Below are 15,023 nucleotides of genomic sequence, written 5' to 3' on the forward strand. Positions count from 1 at the left end.
TTGTGGAAGGCTACCCAAAACGTTTTAACCCAAGTTAAACATTTTAATGGCAATGCTACCAAATACTAATTGAGTGTATGTAAACTTCTGACCCACTGGGAATGTGATGAAAGAAAGAAAAGCTGAAATACATAATTCTCTCTACTATTATTCTGACATTTCACATTCTTAAAATAAGTGGTGATCCTAACTCACCTAAGACTGGGAATTTTTATTAGGATTAAATGTCAGGAAGTGTGAAAAACTGAGTTTAAATGTATTTGGCTAAGGTGTATATAAACTTCCGACTTCCAACTGTACCCCTGCGCGCTCTGTCATTGTGCTGAGACAACGCAGAGGAGATACAGATTTTGCAACAACCTGTCACTCAATCATTTGGATCTTTTTGCTATTTATATATAGGAACATAAAACTAAAACTGAGGGGCACAAGTTTCAACTGAGGGGGCTAAGCCCCCTTTTGCCCCCTTGTGGAGCCGGGTAAGGTTCACACATTATCGCAGGAGTCATACTTGAATAAAAGTAAATATAGTCTACCTTAATAGAAAATTACTCAAGTAAAAGTTAAAGTCACCCAGTAAAATACTACTTGAGTAAATGTCTAAAAGTATTTGGTATTAAATATAATTATCAAAAGTAAATTAAATTGCTCAAATAATATACTTAAGTCTCAAAAATAAAAGTATAAATAATTTCACATTCCTTATATTAAGCAAACCAGACAGCACAATTGTCTTGATTTTTTAATTTACAGATAGCCAGGGGCACACTCCAACACTGACATGATTTACAAAAAAAGCATTTGTGTTAATGAATCCGCCAGATGAGAGGCAGTACGGATGACCAGGGACATTCTCTTGGCGAGTGTGTGAATTGGACCATTTTCCTGTCCTGCTAAGCATTCGAAATGTAACAAGGACTTTTTGGTGTATGGAGTAAAAGGAAAATGTACGGAGTAAAAAGTACATCATTTTCTTTTTAACCTTTATTTAACTAGGCAAGTCAGTTAAGAACAAATTCTTATTTACAATGATGGCCTACCCTGGCCAAACCCTAACCCGGACGACACTGGGCCAATTGTGCGCCGCCCTATGGGACTCCCAATCATGGCCGGTTGTGAAACAGCCTGGAATTGAACCAGGGTCTGTAGTGACGCCTCTAGCACTGAGATGCAGTGCCTTAGACTGCTGCATCACTCGGGAGCCCTATAAGAATGTAGTGGAGTAAAAGTGAAAGTAGTCAAATATATAAAATAGTAAAGTACAGATCCCCCCAAAAAATTACTTAAGTAGTAATATAAAGTATTTTAGTTTAGTACTTTACACCACTGCATTCTAGTCAACACAATGCGCCATAACAATCTCGCCACAGTGAGACGGCCGCATGCGGACCCCCTTTTGTAGGCCCTCGGATCTTTATTTGTATTGTTTTGGAACTCATTTGGGTAATCAACTTATTGTTGAGAGATAGAATAGTAGTAAACACAAGGTGCAATTTCGAAATTAGCTTGTGCATCAGAAATGTTCTTTTTTTGTCAGCCACAGTCACTGAATTAGTCCATGTCAGCTAAACATTTTTAGATTGGTAAAGCCCAGGGATACCCAGGGATGGGCAACTGGCGGCCCGCCGTTTTGTAGCCCTGCGGATCAATTTCCCAAAGAATAATTATAAATAATTTAAAAAATGAATTGGGGGGGAACTTAGTCGGGGTCTTAACTTACAGTTGAGAGTTAGAATAGTAGAACACTAGGGATGTGCACCTTTCCCTTTGAAGATAATTTGATACGTACAGTACATTTAAATTGAGAAAATAAATGCATTAAAAGCATTTATGTGAAGCTTTGTGATTTACAAGGACAATTTGATGTTGGACAACAAACTTTAAATCATGCTTAAGACAGATGAAAGGCGGCGTTTGTACTGGTGGGGTTGGCGGGACTTTTAAATACATCATGACTAGGTCACAGAGAGGAAGTTTCCATGACACTCTGCAGCGCTGCAGTGCATCATGGTATCATGGCCTATTCCCAGGACCTAACCATTATATGTGGGTTTTCAAGTTTAATATTATGTTGTTAAGAATATCATAATTCACTGTATAAGTTATGAATGTTTCTTTTTGCTCAAAGTTTTCAACTGCCTGTATATATTAGAGCTATTGATACTCACAGACTCTAATCTGCTGCAAATAAATGAAGAGATTTACATTTCAAGTACCACCAGCAGAGCTATTGAAGTAAGGGGCCATGTTCAGTACAAAGAAACGATGTGGAAGGATGCAGATAGAAATGCCATGAATAGAGTTGTCGTGATTCCTTATTCTACATCCCAGAGAGGCATGTTCTTATACAGAATAAATGTCTATCTGAAAGCTGGCCAACGTTGTGGCCTGCTGAACATGGCCCTGTTTAGGTGTCTGTTTAATACCTGCTACGGCAGCATCCATTGGTTGAGCTGGCTCAGACTTTAGACCGTCAGTTTGTGCTCTCTGAGATGAATCCTCTTCTTCCCCAAGGTATAAGTCACAGTCCTGCAAATGAAGAAAAAAAATCAAAGATTTAACAAGTTCAAATGAATGGTTTAATCTTTTGAAATGTCAGCCAATCAAATCATTTCAGAATTTCACACAGGGGGCTCTTTGAGACAAAATCAGGGAGACTTTTTTCAGCTGAAAATGTTATCTAGTCTGTATTGTCACATGCTATTCCCACCTGGAAGCGGGAACTATGGAATTTCTATCCCAAATTGCCCCACTCACTCTTTAACAGCGACATTACTGCCCCTCGAGCCAGGTCTAACTCTTGAGGACTTCTTGTTAGTTCATTTTGTGGGCTGAGAGAGGAGATAGCTTTTCCTTCTAACACAAATAATACTTGATAAAATAAATAACCATCAGAGTGATACAAATACAGCAGTTCGGTCAATAGTCCGACAAGATACAATTTTCACTTCTAGTAAGCTATAGTAACAATAAATGTTATGCTAACAGCATTACTAGCTCCCCAGCTTGTAAGAAAAACTCTCAGAATACTGTCTAGATCTTTAGCATCAAAAAGAATAATGAATGAACAAACGAATAAGAATAAAACTTCTATCAGTCTACTCCTCCATTTTATAATCAAGTTGGGCCACATAGTATGGAAACCATGCTCAGTGTTAACCACACTTCAACTTCTCCACCAATTTTAAAGTAATCAAGAACAGCTATAACAGAGCTGGGCGATAAATTGACACGTTTTGCTATAATGATATCAGCGATAAATCATGATTCATTATTTTTGAGAGAGGTGATAGTGATGGTTGATATGGACAAAAAGTAATATCGAAATTAATATAACTATTTTGCTCAATAACAAATACAACAATCCCCCCCCAAAATGATGGACAGTTACTTTACATTAGGGGCTGTAAACACATGTTTTCTAGTGTCAAGTAAGACAACTGAGATGGCAGCCTATGATTCCAAAAATGTAATATTTCATCTAACATATCCAGGAAATGCATGACTGATATTTTTATGTGAAACCTGACAAAATAGGTTCCAGAATTATCAAATGTATTTTTGGCTCTTCAGAGAATTTGCCAACATCTTTGTGCATATTGGGCTATAGGCTATATATACTATTCACTACCTGAGGCGGTGGGAACTCAAAACACTTAGGGTGTTTTCCCATAATAGTCCTCTTTAAAATAACTGATCTCAGTCCTCTTTAAAGTGAACACTGAGGTATTTATTTTTTGCAAAAGTACTCAGTTCTCTTTGTATTCACACTGCGCTTCCCCTTTAATGAGGACTCAACTCTTCTGCCAGTCCACTTCACCTATTTTGTGGACTGAGTCCTCTTTGCATTCACATTGCTATGTTTAGAAAGGAACCAAGATCTTTTTTTCAACATGCACTCTGGGTTTTTACAAAGTGCAGGACAATCCATTCAATCAGAACGTGTTATTGGACAGATTTTAATTCAAATATGAGACATAATAATTGTAATCAGAAGATACTATTAGCATGTACATTTGATTGGTAACAGAATAAATAGAATAACTGTTGAATAAATAATGCTGTAATTGAAAATTGACTGCCCTTTTAAGAGCTAGAATAGATTTTGTACCCTATGTTGTGATTCTCACCAAATATCCACTATTCAAACCCTGCAATCAATAAACAGCTTATGACGCTCTCTTAACCTATAGTCACATATTGCAAGCAAATAATCTGAACAAAAACTCCACACATTTGGGAATTTCTGTAAGTCTTTGACAATTGCTAATCAATATCCAAAAACAGCAATTTTTTTCTGCAAACCTGCACATCATTTTCTTCTCTCTTTTGTGATTCCAATGTAAGGGGTTATGGCAGGGGAAACGGTGTTGCAGTAGTCTAGTGTGTGGTGTGGGAATAATGACAAGCGAACATGGGGAGCTTTGCGATCTCATTACACTAAAAAAAGGGAGCCGGACAATAGAATTCCGGCTCTCAGAATTCCGGAAAAATGTGCTGTCTGGTTTGCTTAATATAAGGAATGTGAAATGATTTATACTTTTATTTTTGATACTTAATGATATTATTTGAGCAATTTAATTTACTTTTGATAATTATATTTAATACCAAATACTTTTAGACATTTACTCAAGTAGTATTTTACTGGGTGACTAACTTTTACTTGACATTTTCTATTAAGGTAGGCTACATTTACTTTTACTCAAGTATGATTCCTGCGATAATGTGTGAACCTTACCCGGCTCCACAAGGGGGCAAAACGGGGGCTTAGCCCCATCAGTTGAAACTTGTGCCACTCAGTTTTAGTTTTATGTTCCTATATATAAATAGCAAAAAGATCCAAATGATTGAGTGACAGATTGGCGCAAACTCTGTATCTCCGCTGCGCTGTCTCAGCACAATGACAGAGCGCGCAGGGGTACAGTTGAAGTCGGAAGTTTACATACACCTTAGCCAAATACATTTAAACTCAGTTTTTCAGAATTCCTGACATTTAATCCTAATAAAAATTCCCAGTCTTAGGTGAGTTAGGAACACCACTTATTTTAAGAATGTGAAATGTCAGAATAATAGTAGAGAGAATTATGTATTTCAGCTTTTCTTTCTTTCATCACATTCCCAGTGGGTCAGAAGTTTCATACAGTTCATTTAGTATTTGTTAGCTATTGCCATTAAAATGTTTAACTTGGGTTAAAAACGTTTATTGGGTAGCCTTCCACAAAGTATCCAACAATAGGGTGGTCTGTCTGTGAATTTTGGCCATTATCCTCCTGACAGGGAAGCTGGTTTGTAACTGAGTCAGGTTTGTAGGCCCACTTGCCTGCACACGCTTTTCAGTTCTGCCCACAAATTTTTCTATAGGATTGAGGTCAGGGCTTTGTTGATGGCCACTCCAATACCTTGACTTTTGTTGTCCTTAAGCCATTGTTGCCACAACTTTGGAAGTATGCTTGGGGGTCATGTCTATTTGGGAAGACCATTTGCGACCAAGCTTTAACTTCCTGACTGATATCTTGGAAGATGTTGCTTCAATATATCCACGTTAATTTTCTTTCCTCATGATGCCAATCTATTTTGTCACATGCACCAGTCCCCTCCTGCAGCTAAGCACCAACAGTGATGCTTGCCACCCGTGTTGCTTCACGGTGGATGGGTGTTTCTTTGGCTTGCAAGCTCCCCCTCTTTCCTCCAAACATAACGATGGTTAAATGGCCAAACAGTTCTATTTTTGTTTCATCAGACCAGAGGACATTTCTCTCCAAAAAGTACGAGCTTTGTCCCATGTGCAGTTGCAAACCGTAGTCTGACTTTTATATGGCAGTTTATTGGAGCAAGTAGAGGTTTATCCTGCGATGAGGCCATTTTCAAGGTATGTCAATATTAGGGACTCGTTTTTACTGTGGAATAGATACTTTTTGTACCTGTTCTCACAGCATCTTCACAAGGTCCTTTGCTGCTGTTCTGGGATTGATTTGCACTTTTTCCACCAAAGTACGTTCATACTCTAGGAGACAGAACGCGTCTCCTTCCTGAGCGGGTTGTGACGGCTGCGTGGTTCCCATGGTGTTGTTATATCTTGCGTACTATTGTTTGTAAGGCAATGAGTACGTGGTACCTTCAGGCGTTTGGAAATTGCTCCCAAGGATGAACCAGACTTGTGAAGGTCTACATTTGTTTATTCTGGTCTTGGCTGTGAATTGTTTATAAATGTTCCCATGTCAAGAAAAGAGGCACTGAGTTGTGAAAGGTAGGCCGCTTGAAATAACATACCACAGGTACACCTCAATTGACTCAAATCTATGTCAATTAGCCTATCAGAAGCATCTAAAGACCATGACATTTCATTTTCCTGGAATTTTCCAAGCTGTTTAAAGGCACAGTCAACTTAGTGTAGATGTAAACTTCTGACCACTGGAATTGTGGACACTGTGAATTATTAGTGAAATAATCTGTCTGTTAACTAACTGTTGGAAAAATTACTTTTGTCATGCACAAAGTAGATCCGTCCTAACCGACTTGCCAAACTATAGTTTGTTCACAAGAAATTTGTGGAGTGGTTGAAAAACTAGTTTTATTGACTCCAAAGTGTATGGACTTTGGAGTCCAACGTGTATGGACTTCTGACTTCAACTGTATCTGATATTGGCAGAAAGCTTAAATTCTTGTTAATCTAACTGCACTGTCCAATTTACAGTAGCTATTACAGTGAAAGAATACCATGCTATTGTTTGAGGAGAGTGCACAATTTTGAACATGAAAAGTCATTAATAAACAAATTAGGCACATTTGGGCAGTCCTGATACAACATTTTGAACAGAAATACAATGGTTCATTGGATCAGTCTAACACTTTGCACTTACACAGCTGCCATCTAGTGGCCAAAATCTAAATTGCACCTGGGCTGGAATAATACATTTTGGCCTTTCTCTTGCATTTCAAAGATGACGGTACAAAAAAATACAAAAGAACGTGTTTTTTTCTTTGTATTTTCTTTTACCAGATCTAATGTGTTATATTATCCTACATTCCTTTCACATTTCCACAAACTTCAAAGTTTTTCCTTTCAAATTATACCAAGAATATGCATATCCTTGCTTCAGGGCCTGAGCTACAGGCAGTTAGATTTGGGTATGCCATTTCAGGTGAACATGTTTAAAAAGGGGCTGATCTTTAAGATGAGTTTTCACAAAGAATTAAGCGAACTGCACTGAGTTCACAAAAATGGTCTGAAAGGGACCAAGTGTGAAAACACCCTTAGCTAGATTGCTAACTCTAAATATGATATTGTTGCTAGATAGCCATGTAGGCTACTTTATTAATCTATCAGTAAATGTAGACTAATGTCCTACAAAAACTTTCAAGCGCTAGGCCTAGGCTACTTGATGTAGGCCTATTCACTGCAAATGGCGCACAAAACCATACTAACTACAGCCTACTCCGGTTGTAAAGTGGTGCCATGAACTCAATATTAAAGAGGTGATGAATACATGATATACTCACAGAAAGCTGTGACTCTCCTCTCTAGCACAACAGTAGTTGGTTTGAAAGCTGTATTTTTCCCACAATAGCATTTTGATCTTTGAAAGCTGTATTTTTCCCACAATAGCATTTTAATCAACGGTCATATGCTTGTGCTTCTCAGAATGCATCTCTCCCTCATACGTGCGGACGGTGGGGAGAGGGAGTCAGCAGCCGACAGCATAACAGGGACAGCCAGATACTTTCAGAGCAGAAATTAACATAATGCAGAGGCTATTAAAGCTGACCAAATAATGTTTTTTGAACAATTTACGGGAGCGTTGTGTAATTATTTAAAAAATTAAACATTGAAAATTACTGATGTACGCTAAATGCTTCAGTAAGAGGAAGGCAATGTCAGTGCTGGTAATTTTCGGTTTATCTTCTCAGGTCTACTATGACACTAACCACACCACATTAAAGCAATAAGGCACAGGGGCATGTGGTATCAGGCCAATATACCACGGCTAAGGGCTGTTCATACACACAACGCAGCGCAAACTGCCTGGATACAGCCCTTAGCCGTGGGATATTGGCCATATACCACAAACCCCCGAGGTGCCTCATTGCTATTATAAACTGGTTACAAACGTAATTACAACAGGAAAAATAAATGTTTTGTCATACTCGTGGTATACGGTATTGCATACCACAGCTCTCAGGCAATCAGCATTCAGGGCTCAAAACCCCCAGCTTAAAACTACATTAGTCATTTAGCAGACTTACAGGAGCAATTAGGGTTAAGTGCCATGCTCAAGAGCACATCAACAGATTGTTCATCTAGTCGGCTCACGGATTTAAACCCACAACCTTTCGGTTACTGGCCCAACGCTCTTAACCTCTAGGCTAAGATGTAATCGTTTAACCATCAGTTACCTATAGAAAAGTGTTTAGAACACGTCAAAACAGAACAGCTCAAACCAAGCTAAAACTTTAGCTCATCGGGTTCAAACAAGGTAACAAGACACTTGTCAAGCTCGGTCTAAATAGAGAGTCTATTAGCAATGTTCAGCATTAAAAAAGTCAAAGGCAGGAAGCAGTATAGCTCATTTCAACAGGAAGCTACACGCACACAGGCTCAGCTCGCCTCCACGCTATTGCCCTCTTTTTCAGCCTTAGCAGAGTTGCAAAAATGGTGTAACAGAAAGGTGCAGATGATGATGGCACCAAAATAGCCTCTCTTTTTCTCTGCCCATCATCTGTCCATCTTCACCAACATGGTCAGATGACCAAGTTAACCAGCAGTGAGGCCTCTCCTTGCTGCTTCTCCAGACATTTTCCAGTCCCTTTTCTCTCCACCCTCCTCTCAGTCTCTGGGCAATAGACAACTTTAGCCTCTGCTCCGTCTGACTGAAGGGGTATCCTCGGTGGTGCTATAGTTTTACACGATCTTGACAGTATGCAAAGCATCTAGCTATCTGAACAAATATGAATGCCCTCCAATCTGGACACTGTCCTCCTGTACCTATGTAAAAGCATCAAAAGTATTTCCTTGATTGCTTGCATTCTATCTCCTTTCCTCCTTTCTAAAAACGCATCAGAGATCCATTGCATTGCATTTAAGGAAGGGGGTGAGGAGAGAGGACGTGAGGAATTGAGGAAAGATTTAAGGTTCAACCCCAAGTGTCACAACCTACCTCTTCTTTTATATCCATTAGCAGGGTGCCTTCAGCCATGCCACTCTTACCCCGGTTCAAAGGTCAAAAACTTTCACATGGCCAGGATCTGAAATAAGTATGGAATAGATAAGTTAACCAATGTAACAATGCTAATTAAATACCCTTAGGATAAAAAAAAAACAGCATACATTTCTGTTACAAGTGTTGGTAAAAACATTATTAGATGCTTTATTGTAAATGGTATCTCACTGAAGAGAGAAAGCACTAGATCTGACCTTGTTTTACTGATCTTAGATTATATAATACTATTCCCCCCTAGATTTGGAGATGGTAGGCTGATCCTAGATCTGTGTCTACGGGGAACTTTAACTGGGCCGCCCCAAAATGACATGGTAAAGGAGAACCAGTATTATCAAATGAATTAATGATCTGGAAATGGTATGTTATTGTGGCACTCATGAACCATTTTCCCAGAATTTACTTCACTGACAGGTAGCAGTATGACAAAATACCCAGCTAGCATATTTGGATCCTTGGAAGTTGAGGGAACGTACATTTTTGCTTTCTCATTGGTTCTGGGAACGACGGCATAAGTTTCCTGACCGATTAAAACGGAACGTTTTTTAAAGCTTCTGAGAACGAAAGTAAACATTTAGCCTGTTCTGGGAACACTAATTGTTTAGTTGCAGGGAGGCTCTGCGAATGTTTTACTATGGTTCGCTGAAAGGTTTCCTGGGAGATTTCATTAACATTCGGAGAATGAAAATTATAGGTTATTTGAAGATAATTAATAACGTTATGAGAACATGTTTCAATAAGACTTTTAATAACACTGGTAGCTTAGTTTGGGTTAACTGTTTTGAACTCCAAGCACAGATAGGACACATGGAACTTCATTTGGTTAGGCATTAATAATGCAAAAAAAATGTTTTATTGTGGCACATGGTCAGTGAGATTCAAACCTATGATCTTCTGTTTCCTATTCATGGAATTATTCCACTGCGCCACCAGGATGGAGTTAGCATGCCATCTTTTTTTTAAACATATACAAAGCCATTCATTTTAGTCTATTTAAACAAACCCTATTTCAAAGGAAACAAGTACTCATTAAGATCAGGTGTGGCCAATAATTGGACGAAGCCAACACACCTGAACACACTTAACAAGATCGAGGCTAGAGAGTTTTATTGAAGCTGAGAAAGGAATGTATGTTTTTAAATAACATTCTTATAATGTTACTAATGTTTTCTTATGGTTTATGGTAAGTTTCTTAATGTCCCGAGAACATGACTTTCAATAGAACCACAAGGACACCCGCAGAAAATGTTATGCTGAAGTACTGAAATTCCCACAGAAGAACGTTGTTTCTTAACATTCTCTGAATGTTCTGAGAACACAACTTTAAATAGAACCATGAAGAAACCTGTAGAAAGTGTTATGCTGAAGTAACGAAATTCCCACAGAAAAGCGGTTTTTTCTTAACATTCTCGGAACAATTTGAGAACATTACTTTAAATAGAACCATGAAGAAACCTGTTGGAAACATTATGCTGAAGTACAAATATTCCCACCTAAGAAACATATGGTTCTCAGAACGTTATGTGCTAGCTGGGTATTCTGCACTATTCCCAGAACATTGTGGGAATGTTGTATTCTGGGAAGGTTGTATGCAAAATAACCATAGGACAACCATGGCTCTTACCAAGCTCGAATAAGCATATGGTTCTCGGAGTGTTAACGTTATGTGCTAGCTGGGTACATATTTAGTTTTCACTCATAAAACAGCCATGACTCTCCTCTCTTCCTCCATTTCTACATTGCATTTCAAGCTAAACGGATGTCCCTCACAAAGCGTGAGACATCGAGGACACTTCAATTACAGCAAATAACCTGCCACACAACAAGAAGTACGCTACTACATCACAAGCTGAAACACTTTTGCATTGCATGTGTAACTCTAGGCCACGTAGCATATTATGAATATTTACATTCGCCATCATGCATGTGTGCGTGCACACGTGCAATCACTCAGTTAAATCAGAAAATATGACTGTTGGAATTGATGATGCAGAGCGCGCCGATTATGCTAATGGAGGCGTAACAACAAGCCTCACAATGTATTTTAAAGGCTTCTATTGACGTTATTAAAACATAAAACAAACAACTTGTCTATTGCCTTGTTGATTTAAACTATCATTTGAAATGTTTATGTATTTTCACTAGCATATCACATACTTTCCGCGAACCAGCTCACCTCAATACATCTTCCAGAGAGTTCAGCAATCTAATAATAATGTGTTTCATTTTCACCATAAAATGCTCTCGGAGTGAGGTAGTGGGAGGAACCATATGAAACGATAAAGTCTTTCATGACTGACTGTTTCTGACAAAATTTGCAATCAAATAGGATGGAAAATGTAAATATTCTGGTGTTCACGATCACATTGCCGAAGTTTGATTTTGTAATTAACATTTTAAAAGCAAGGATAAAGTTTTGGTTCAGTCCGTCCAATATTCTTTCAGTTTCGTTTTTCTTGAAATTGGAAGCAAGCAGTTTTGTTTCGACCAACAGTTTACAGAGAAGGAAAGAAGGGTTAGAAGTTAGAAACAGATCACATTAATGGATATATAGGCTTTAATCTTTACAGTGTGTTTTGATCACAGCTCAGGGAGGCGATGGTGACCATAATCCCTCTATTTCACCAGGAAGGCCCTACAGTGGCGTGTATTAATTGATGCCAAAGGAAGGCAATAAAATATTTGGCCAATTAAAAAAAATACATAGATATACACAGACCAGTCAAAAGTTTGGACACACGTAGTTGTAAAGTTGCTAAAACGTAGTAAGTAGTTGCAAAGCTGCTAATTAGCTAAACTTGTCTGGGATGAGATTTGAACATGCAACCTTTGGGTTGGTAGCCATTTGGGTTGCTATACGTTCACGCCCATCCATCCATTCAACCCAACTTTTATTTCCCTCACCAACTTTAAACATCAGCTATCTGAGCAGCTAACCGATCGCTGCAGCTGTACATAGTCCATCTCTAAATAGCCCACCCAATCAAGTACTCATTAGGATCAGGGTGTGGCAATAATTGACGAGCCAACACACCTGAAACCCACACTTACAAAGTTCGAGGCTAGAGATGTTTAATTGAAGCTGAGAAAGAATGATGTTTTTAAATAACATTCTTTATATATGTTACTAAAATCGTTTTCTATGGTTTATGGGTAAGTTTCTTAATGTCCGAGAACATGGACTTCAGATAGACCACAAAGGACACCCCCAGGAAAATTTATGCGTGAGTACTGAAATTCCCACAGAAGAACGGTGTTGTACTTCAACATTCTCTGAATGTTCTCGAGACACAACTTTAAAAAGAACCATGAAGAAACCTGTAGAAAGTCGTTATGCTGAAGTAACGAAATTCCACACAGAAAAAGCGGTTTTTTTCTTAACATCTCGGAACAATTTGAGAGAACTCTTAATGTTAAATAGAACATGAAGAGAAAACCTGATTGGAAACATTATGCTGAAGTACAAATATTCCCACCTAAGACAACATATGGTTCATCAGAACGTTATGTGCCTAGCTGGGTCATTCTGCAACTATTCCAGACACATTTGTGGAATGTGTATTCGGGAAGGTTGTATGCAAAATAACCATTAGGACAACCATGGGCTCATTACCAAGCTCGAATAAGCATATGGTTTCTCGGAGTGTTAACGTATGTGCTAGCTGGGTACATATTAGTTTTCACTCGATAAAACAGCCAGACCTCTCTCTCTTCCTCCATTTACTACCATTGCCTTTATCAAAGCTAAACGGATGTCCCTCACAAAGGCGTGAGAGCATCGGAGGACACTTCAATTACAGCAGAATAACCTGCCACACAACAAGAAGTAACGCTACTACACACAAGCTGAAACACTTTGCCAGGTTGCATGTGTAACTCCTGGCCACGTAGCATCATTATGAATATTTTAGCATCCCATTCATGCATGTTGTGCGTGCACCCGTGCATCCCTCAGTTAAATCAGAAAAATATGACTGTTGAATTGATGATGCAGAGCGGCCGCGATTTTGATGCTTAATGGAGGCGTAACAACAAGCCTCACAAATTATTTTAAAGGCCTATCTATTGGACGTATTAAAACATAAAACAAACAACTTGTCTATTGCCTTGTTGATTTTAAACTATCCATTTGAAATGTTTATTGTTTTTCCACTAGCATATCACATATTTCGCGAAACTCAGCTCACCTCAATACATCTTCCAGAGAGTTTCGAGCAATCTACATAACTAATGTGTTCATTTTTCACCATAAAATGCTCTCGGAGGAGCGTAGTGGGAGAGGAACCATATGGAACACGATTAAGAGGTCTTTGCATGACTGGACTGTTTCTGACAAAAATTTGCAATCAACATAGGATGGAAAATTAACATATTTCTGGTGTTCACGATCACATGCCGAAGTTTTGATTTTGTAACTTTAACATTTTAAAAGCAAGGATAAAGTTTTTGGTTCAGTCCGCGTCCAATTATTCTTTCAGTTTCCGTTTTTCTGAAATTGAGCAAGCAGTGTTTTGTTTCGGCCAACGTTTACAGAGAAGGAAAGAAGCGGTTAGAGGATTAGAAACACATTTCAATTAATGGCTATATATAGGCTTTAATCATTACAGTGTGCTTTTTGATCACGAGCTCAGGGGGCATTGGGACCATAATCCCCTCTATTTCACCAGGAAGGCCCTACAGTGCGTGTATTAATTAGCATGCCAAAGGAAGGCATAAATATTTGGCCAATTAAAAAAACTACTAGACTAATACACCAGACCAGTCAAAAGTTTGGAGACACACGTAGTGTAAAGTTCGCAACAACGTAGGTAAGTAGTTGCAAACTGCAATTAGCTAAACTGGTCTGGGAGAGTTTGAACATGCAACCTTTTGGGTTGGTACCATTTGGGTTGCTATACGTTCACGCCCAATGCATCCATCTCAAACCAACTTTTTATTCCCGTCACCAACTTAAACATTCGCGCTATTGAGCAGCTCTAACCGATCGCTTGCAGCCTGTCATAGTCATCTCTAAATGCCCACTCCATTCATGCCTACCTCACCCCCATACTGTTTTTTATTACTTTTTCTGCTACACCAGTATCTCTACGTTGCACATCATCATCTGCTCATTTATCACTCCCAGTGTTAATCTGCTAAATATGAATTATTCGCTCCTATGGCCTATTTATTGCCTACCTCCTCATGCCTTTTGCACACACTGTATATAGACTTTCTTTTTTTTCTACTGTGTCATTGACTTGTTTATTGGTTATTGGCTTGTTTATTGTTTATCCATGTGTAACTGTGTTGTTGTCTGTGTCACACTGCTTTGCTTTATCTTGGCCAGGTCGCAGTTGTAAATGAGAACTTGTTCTCAACTAGCCTACCTGTTTAATAAAGTTGAAATAAAAATTAAAAAAATTAAAAAAAATAACCACCCTCCTTTCGTTTTTGCCTTAAGTAACCTATCTATCTAAGGTAACCAGTTCTACAGCTGGACCATTGAGAGCATCCTGACCGGTTGCACCACCGCCTGGTAAGGCAACTGCTCGGCATCCGACTGTAAGGCGCTTCCGAGGTAGTGCGTACAGCCCAATACATCACTAGGCAGTGTCAGAAGAAAGTCAAAAAAATTGTAAAAAACTCCAGTCACCCAAGTCATAGACTGTTCTCTCTGCTACCGCATGGTAAGCGGTACCGGAGTGCCAAGTTTAGGTCCAAAAGGCTCCTTATCAGCTTCTACCCCTAAGCCATAAGACTGCTGAACAATTAATAAAATGGCCACCCAGACTATTTACATTGACCCCCCCCCCCCCCCCCCTCTTG

The 15,023-nt window shown here is 38.9% G+C and overlaps 1 protein-coding gene across 2 annotated transcripts in view; it reads right to left on the reverse strand.

Annotated features, from left to right (window-relative positions):
- LOC112075460 (up-regulator of cell proliferation-like) overlaps nt 1-15,023 on the reverse strand; it is a 29,611-nt gene that overhangs the window by 13,172 nt on the left and 1,416 nt on the right. Inside the window, exons 1-3 of one of the 2 annotated variants that reach the window (XM_024142459.1) lie at nt 11,392-11,446; nt 9,156-9,243; nt 2,427-2,529 (exon numbers count right to left, since the gene is read on the reverse strand). In XM_024142459.1, coding sequence (XP_023998227.1) covers nt 2,427-2,529; nt 9,156-9,194 — 142 coding nt within the window. In that variant the 5' untranslated portion in view covers nt 9,195-9,243; nt 11,392-11,446. Of the gene's footprint in view, nt 1-2,426; nt 2,530-9,155; nt 9,244-11,391; nt 11,447-15,023 lie in introns of those variants that run through there. The other variant, XM_024142460.1, reaches the window with a different exon arrangement.

The sequence above is a fragment of the Salvelinus sp. IW2-2015 genome, unplaced genomic scaffold (assembly GCF_002910315.2).
Source record: "Salvelinus sp. IW2-2015 unplaced genomic scaffold, ASM291031v2 Un_scaffold3178, whole genome shotgun sequence".
NCBI lineage: Eukaryota > Metazoa > Chordata > Actinopteri > Salmoniformes > Salmonidae > Salvelinus > Salvelinus sp. IW2-2015.